General features: G+C 55.8%; 2 protein-coding genes across 2 annotated transcripts in view; both read right to left on the reverse strand.

Moving 5' to 3' along the window:
• Positions 1 to 196: 196 nt before the first annotated feature.
• On the reverse strand, positions 197 to 1,746 carry PTSG_05017 (uncharacterized protein; the record flags this gene model as incomplete). Its single annotated transcript, XM_004994276.1, has 6 exons — positions 197 to 210; positions 419 to 461; positions 664 to 756; positions 960 to 1,085; positions 1,319 to 1,462; positions 1,624 to 1,746. 6 exons carry the CDS (start codon positions 1,744 to 1,746, stop codon positions 197 to 199), a joined length of 543 nt encoding a protein of 180 aa, XP_004994333.1.
• Positions 1,747 to 2,029: 283 nt separating this feature from the next.
• PTSG_05018 (uncharacterized protein) overlaps positions 2,030 to 7,500 on the reverse strand; it is an 8,755-nt gene continuing 3,284 nt past the window's right edge. Inside the window, exons 13-23 of the mRNA XM_004994277.1 lie at positions 7,205 to 7,316; positions 6,739 to 7,025; positions 6,471 to 6,543; positions 6,136 to 6,276; positions 5,313 to 5,732; positions 4,975 to 5,109; positions 4,716 to 4,861; positions 3,751 to 4,492; positions 3,313 to 3,565; positions 2,944 to 3,078; positions 2,030 to 2,690 (exon numbers count right to left, since the gene is read on the reverse strand). Of these exons, the coding sequence (XP_004994334.1) occupies positions 2,563 to 2,690; positions 2,944 to 3,078; positions 3,313 to 3,565; positions 3,751 to 4,492; positions 4,716 to 4,861; positions 4,975 to 5,109; positions 5,313 to 5,732; positions 6,136 to 6,276; positions 6,471 to 6,543; positions 6,739 to 7,025; positions 7,205 to 7,316 (2,572 nt within the window). The 3' untranslated portion in view covers positions 2,030 to 2,562. The remainder of the gene's footprint in view (positions 2,691 to 2,943; positions 3,079 to 3,312; positions 3,566 to 3,750; positions 4,493 to 4,715; positions 4,862 to 4,974; positions 5,110 to 5,312; positions 5,733 to 6,135; positions 6,277 to 6,470; positions 6,544 to 6,738; positions 7,026 to 7,204; positions 7,317 to 7,500) is intronic.

A 7,500-nucleotide genomic window follows, 5' to 3' on the forward strand; every position in this document is an offset into this window, starting at 1 on the left:
CCCCCCCAACACTCCCGTCGAGCATCGTATGTTGTTATATCATACATCTTATATATATGTATTGCCCTGTGTGGGTCGGAGTTATCTCTCTCTGACATTGGTGATTTTAGATTTATCCTCTATGAGACATATATATTTTTTGTATGTCTCGCGTCAGTTATAGATATATTCACTATATGTAAATGGAGCTATACACCTATAGATTTATAACTTTGTATTATTATACATATTTGAAGGGGTATTTATTGTTTGTTATCGTGCTGCGCTCTCACACATGCACTCTCTCTCACACACACACACACACACACACACACACACACACACACACACACACACGCACGCACACACACACACACACGCACGCACGCACACACACACACACAAACACATAGACGCAAATACACACATGTATGCGTACCGTCGTTTGCCCAGATGATTGTGAGGCGAAGGTCGCAATCAGCCTGGAGAGAGGAAAAGAGGGCAGGCGTGAGTACAGATGTCAGCACCACCAGGACGAACACAAACACAGGTTAGCGTGCTCGACCGCCAGCTCTTACACAGAGGTACACAGAGACACAACTACGCTGAGGCAGACAGACAGACGCACACACATTAACATACAGACGCACATACACATACATACACGTGAACGCATGCACGCACCGATGCGCATGGCCCGGTGGGCTTGAAGCTGTCTGGAGCAGCACCCAGGCTGGAGTGCCAGAACTGTGGTGTGCAGACATTGAGTCCCTGGGCCTGCATACACCACATGCAACAGCAAGCCAAGAGCGGACGAGCGTGCGTATTTCGTCAGAAACCAATCCCAATATCAGAGGCGCACTCACTCGTAAGCAGTTTCAAGTTGACATGTTCTTCACCTCATCGTCCATTGCTTGCCCTCTTCACCACACCTCATCCTACTGCACACCCACGCTTCACACGGCGTTGTTTCAAGGCACCTTCAGCTGCTCCACAAGGAGAAGTGTGGCGTAAGGAGGGTTGGAGGGCTTGCAGCGCACGACAACGGACATGCCTTTGATCTTGGCAGCCTGATCCGCGCCAGGCTGCACCTGACCATGCTTGCCCTGTTGATGTGTGCACGCATGTATGCAGACGAAATGAGATGCAAGAAGTGAGATGCACGAAATGAGATGGCGAGTTGTCACGCTCATGCGCATCCATGCGGGCGTGCACACCATTGCACTCATGCACGTTCTCACGCAACAACAAGCACGCACACACACACACACACACACACACACACACACACACACACACACGCACGCACACGCGCGCGCGCGCGCGCACACACAAACACCTGTTTCGCTGCAGAGGGGGCCGTTGGAGCGGCACCCGTGGGGCCGACGCCCAGGAGCGAGTTTGTCATGGTCAGCAGATGCTGAAGGTTGGCCAAGTTCTTCATCTGGCGCTGATACAGACGGCCGCGGCGGTCGTTGGGGAGCTAACACAGCAACACACGGCATGTACATACGCGCGCAAGCGAGTGAGTGTCATCTCTGAGCTCGGAACCATAACTGAAGCATGGACCAAGACGCTGTCACCACCACCACCAACACGCACATTCACACACATACAAACACACTCTCACACAGACGCAGCTACCTTGGGCTGCTGCCCCTGCTCGGTGCTTGGGACGTTGATAAGGGGGTCCATGCGGTACATGACATCTGTCACAGGAGGCTGTGGCTCCTGGTACATGGCATCTGCCTTGTACATGCTGCCCATGGTGGGTGGTTGTGTGTGTGTGAAAGGGGAGGAGAGCGTGTGGTGACTGGTTGGTTACACAAGTGCTGCGGCTGCACATGGATCGTGAAAATTGACAAAACCTTTGCCCAATATTCTAGCCAAAAGCAACGCTGGTGCAGAAGGGACTGCACACTGGCTGCTTGCGTTGCGTGTGTCTGTCAGGTCTGTGTTCTCCTCTCCACGCGTCGTGTTCTGTTTACGCCTTGCACACCACACATGTGACATGACTCAGGACTCACGTCCTCTCGCGTCCGTACCGTGATATCGTACCGCCAACTCCTTTCATTTCCTTTCTTCACATGATAAGAAAACAACAACTTGGAACAACAGACGCCACTTCCAAGAAGCAGGAACAACACCACCAGGCAAGCAAGCAAGCAACAAGCAAGCAGGCAGACACACTGACACGCACCACTGCACCAGCACAGCACACCACCACAACTGCACTGAACTGCACGCAAAGAAAAGCAGGGCAATCAACAGAGACGGAAGCACGCGAGACATGAGGGCTTCTCAGCAATAGGAAGGCAGCAACAACAAAGCACGCAGAATGACAAGCACGACGCAAGAACACACCACACCGGTTCGGGTGGATGGTAACGGCCGACGCAAAGGCAAAGGACAACGACGACAAGCAAGAGCAAAGAAAGAAACACCACAGCAGGTGCAGCCAACAGCAACACAACAGCCACAGCAAACAAGTCAGCGTTTAAGCAGCGGGCTGTGGTGGAGCGAATCTCAAAGAACCGCGTTCACACACGCCCACAGTTGCCACGCTTGCTTGCATTCGTGTGCTCAGATGCTGGCTTGCGCGGGCTTGGACTCTGGCATGGAGAGAAGCGTCTCCAGTGCGCCCAGGATCTTGTCGTGCTTGACGCGCTCGTGCACGGGCTGCGACAGCTCAGCATCCAGCCCTTGGAAGTCTGTGCCGACGGGATGGCAACGTGTGTCAACGCACATATGTTTGTATGTGAATGTGTGTGTGTGTGTGTATGAGTGTGTGTGTGTGAGTGAGTGTGTGTGTGTGTTTGTGTGTGTGTGTGTGATTGTGTGTGTAAGTGAGTGTGTGTGTGTGAGCCAAACCGTGTGCAAGCGTGGGGCGCAGACTTGTCGCACGTGGCATTGCAGGCGTGCCCAGAGCATTGCACGCTTCAACGAGCACAGCAGCAGACGCACCGTAGGATGAAGGGATGTCACGGCGAAGCATGCCGAGGTTCTCGCAGCTCTGCATCAGCGAATTGAAGTTTGCAATCACCTTCGAGGCAGCCAGCCGCTCGTGCCCGTGTGCACAGTACGGCTTGATGGTTGGACCTGATGGTGTTGGGGGAGTGCAAGGGAGGGGTACGAAGCACATGCAGAAACATGGCCGGATGAGGGCACGTGCATTTTGGGACAGTAGCATGGTTGGGTGGCAGGTTCAACGAGCGCTTGTGCATGCATGCATGCATGCAAGCAACGGCACGAGCAGGGAGAGGTGCATCACAGCACAGCACACACGCACACACGCACACACACACACACACACACACCAACAGCTGTACGCACGATTGCGGGCGCGCAGCTTGATGTTGGCGAGGACGCAGAAGAGGTGGCCATCTGCAAAGTGCCACAGGAACGTTTCGCGAATGTTCTCTGTCTTGACATTGAAGAGCGGGATCCCAACAGTGTTCTCAAACGCATCCTTGGCGCGCTTGAGGCGAGACGTGAACACTGTCTCGGCATGCTGCCGGCGCTCTGTGCTCAATTTGCGCGGCAGCTTGTGCGGCTCATCGTGCACACGCCGCACCGTCTCACGCAACTGAGTGTATGTGTGTGTGTGTGTGTATGAAAGCAGAACAAATTCGTGAGCACAATGAGAGACGCTAAGAAAGGAGGAAATGCGATCGACTATGGTTATAGAAGAACACCTCTCGCACACCTGCACACACACCTGCACACACACACTCTCTCTCTGCCCTCCCCCACACACTCAGTGATACGCACCTCGGTGTCGCGAACGTCTGCTGGCTGCTGCGTCTGCTGCGGTTCGGCGTGGTGGAGATGGATGGATGCCCGGCCCTGAAGTGGTGACTCAACCACCTCCGCCGAATGCACTTCCTGCAGGTGCCCACGCATGGGCTGCTGCTGCTGCTGCTGGCCGCCAACCTGGGCTGCGGAAGAGAGGCCAGCCTGCTGCGTGGACGGCGATGCTGCCTGCATGGTGACGGGCTGGCCAAACACCATCGTGCCAAGCACAGTGTTGCCTGCGTTGGTCTGGTGCTGGTCGCTGCGCGGCGAGCGGTCCACAGCCGGTGATGAGGTCGACGACTGCGCAGAGCGTGATCGCTGCAGATCAGCACGGAACATGCGCGATGCCGGCTGCCCGCCCCGCTGCGATGACGATGGTGGCGGTGGCGGTGGCGGTGATGCTGCTTCACCGGACACGGGTTCGTCTGCCATCGTTTCACGAGTGACGCCAGAGAGCTTGCGCTCGTCTTGGTCCTTGCGTTTCCCAGCTGCTGCGCCCTGCTCCGTGTGCATGGCCGTGTCCGCTGTCAGCACCTGGCGCGGGCGGGCCGGTGTGGACGTGAACGCGACGGCGTCTGTGGTGGGCGCTGTTGATTGCTGGGCGAGGGCTGGTGGCGGTGGTGGTCCACTCGACAGCTCCAGGAACGCACCGCCAAGCTCCGAACTCGTGCTGTCATCATGTGCTGTCCGGCCCGAGATGCTGTCACCATACATAAAGCTGAAGGTCGTGGTGGAGGAAGAAGGGGGGACGAGTGGAGAACAGGTGTTGAGTTCGCTGCTTTGCAACGGTATCAAAGTGCAAATGCATCGTGACATCACAGCCACATGCACGTGCGCAGTCACACACACACACACACACACACACTCACACTCACACATACATTCACACACACTTACGCAAGCACGTTCACATAGCGTACAGCGTGCACCCTCTCTGTTACCTCTGGTCGGCGGTGTAGACACTGAGGCGCTGCAGCTGCGCCGTGAGCTGCGAGCGACCGCGCTTGATGATGCGGGAGTGGCGATGGATGGACTCGCGTGGCATCGGCGCGTTGCGGTACTGCTCCTGCTCCTCAAGCAGCTTCACCTGTTGTGCGTGCGTGCGTGCGTGCGTGTGTGCGTGAGGCGTGACTGTTGTCGGGCATGCGACGCCACCGCTGTGCCATTGCAAAGAGCAGAGACACTACCGTGAGTACTTACCCTGCTGCCCCAGACGGATCTGCGTTGCTCGGCGTTGAGTTTGGGCATTTTGGGGCGCATGCGCACGGCCGACGCGTCCGAGGACAGACCGGCGTGGATGTCCACTGCTGCGCATTGCAGGCCATCATGCAATGTCTGCCACATGCGTGTAACATACATGAAATAGTTGGTGATTGCATTGTGAGTGGCATGACGCGGCCTGCAAGTTGCGTTTCATGTCGCAGCCTGCAACTTGCACGCACACGTGTACACGCACACATGTACATGTACGAAGACATACAGACTTACACTTACACGCACAACAAAGAGCAGCACTGATCAAGACGATTGCGACGTACGTGTGCGCGTTGCATGAGCAGCGTCAGTTGAGGGTCGCGGTACTTGTTGATGAGCGTCGCCGTGTCGGTGCTACGCAGTGTTGCAAATGTGCCTTCAATGGCAGCAGCAGCGTCGAGCAGCTGCTGTTCATCTGATGTCTCTTCCTCGCCCAGGAACGCAGAGATCTCAGCAAGATCAAAGTCCGTGTCATCCAGCTTTGGTGCTTGCTGCTGCTGCTGTTGTTGTTCAGTCTGCTGTGCTGTGGCCGGTGCTTCACGCCTCTGCTGGCCCTCTCGCTCGTACGCGGCGCTGCCTTCCTCGTCAGATGACGCAGCACCGCTGCGCGCCTCGTGCATGCCTGTGACGGCGTGGTACGCCTGCAGCCGGTTGAGCTGGTCCAGCAAGTCCCTGTTGCGCTCAGACAGCGTGTCGATGCGACGCTGTAGCCACGAGGGGGAGTGTGTGTGTGTGTGTGTGTGTGTGTGTGTGTGTGTGTGTGTGTGTGTGTGTGTGCAATGGATGATGATGATGATGATGATGATGATGATGATGATGATGATGATGATGATGATGATGATGATGATGATGATGATGATGATGATGATGATGATGATGATGATGATGATGATATGTGTGTGTGTGCGCGCGTGTGTGTGCAATGGATGATGTGTGAGAATGGGGATGCGTGTGACAGTGTGTGAGATGGGCCAGTGTGGGCGTTGCAGTGTAAAGCCAAAAGCAGTGCACTCGTTCAGCAGATGGAGACACAGCCAGCGACAACGGCCGAGAAATGTGAGATCACAGCAAGAGCAGATGTCACATGTGGCCTCGACAATGACGCACCTCAAGCTCCTCCTGTAGTGGGGTCGGGCCTGTCGACGAGCGATCATCACGATCAACGGACTGCATTTCCTGCAGCTCCATGACCTGACGCAACAAGTCGCGGTTCTCGGAGTCAAGCTCATCGATGACGCGCAACAGGTGCTGCAGTGGTGGTAGTGGTGGTGGTATCGGTGAGGATGGATGTGATGATGTGGTGGTATAAGAAAGTTGACGTGGTGACATGGTGGTGTGCAATGTGAGGAAGGTTTGAAAAAATGTCACAGCGACAGGTTGGTTGGGTGCTTGCATGCATGGATTGTGACGCAGGGGCACGGCAATTGTTCCAACACACGCACCAGCTTTTGTTCTGATTCCAGAGTGACGACCATGGTGGACGTGGCCTGATCTTCGCCACCGCCTTGGCGCAAACTGTCACATTCAAGGCCACAACAACGCGCGAAACAATGCATGGGGTGAGGTGTGTTAAATTACAGTCATGTAGAGGTCTCCAGAACAACGCACGAAGAGGAAGTTGAGGGCGCATTTGTGGCGTGTCAGCCATGCAATGACTGGTGTGCAACTGCGAATGACACAGGGTCCACGTGTTGACTTTTCATGGCTCACCGCTCGGCCATCTGCTCAATGAGGTCGGACTCCTCGCCCTCCTCGCCAAAGCCGCCGACTTCAACATCGCGCGGGGACACGCCCTCTTGAGAAGTGGCCATATCTTGCACAGATATCTCGGCCTGCGTGCCACGCGAGCGTGCGGCTGTGACGGCCACGGGCTCCATTGGAGGGAAGCCAGTGGCCATGGGCTCCGTCTGGCCCTTGCGCTTCTTGCGCGTGAACATGCGCGAGAACTTGGTCTTGATGCGCTTTCCGAAATCACGGATGTCTTCCTTTGTCGTTGTCTGTCATTGCACGAGTTGTGGCGTGGTGGGCGGGGAGGGATATGTAAGGATAAATGTTGAGGGCGAGGGAGGGCGTGAGTCGGTGAGTGCACGCTTGCACGTGCACGCGCGTGCCTGTGACATGTTAAGGGTTCAATGAGAATGCAATACGCCAAGTTGACGCTTCATCCGGTACGTACAGGGAAGCAGTATTCGCGGACTTCGTGCGAGTTCTTGTGCCCATTTCCTTCGCGGCCGGTCCAGTAACACTCCTGGCACACGTCCTTGTCCACGCACGTGATGGAGCGGTACCTGCACACACACACACACACGCACACACACACACACACACACACACACACACACACACACACACACACACACACACACACACACACACACACACACGAGAGCGTGGCTCGTTTTAGGACGCGCGGGTTTGTGAATACAAACGCAAAACCATGATCGAGCACCCATGTGCCAGTGCCATGATGCC

This window comes from Salpingoeca rosetta (assembly GCF_000188695.1).
Source record: "Salpingoeca rosetta unplaced genomic scaffold supercont1.11, whole genome shotgun sequence".
In the NCBI taxonomy this organism is placed as follows: Eukaryota; class Choanoflagellata; order Craspedida; family Salpingoecidae; genus Salpingoeca; species Salpingoeca rosetta.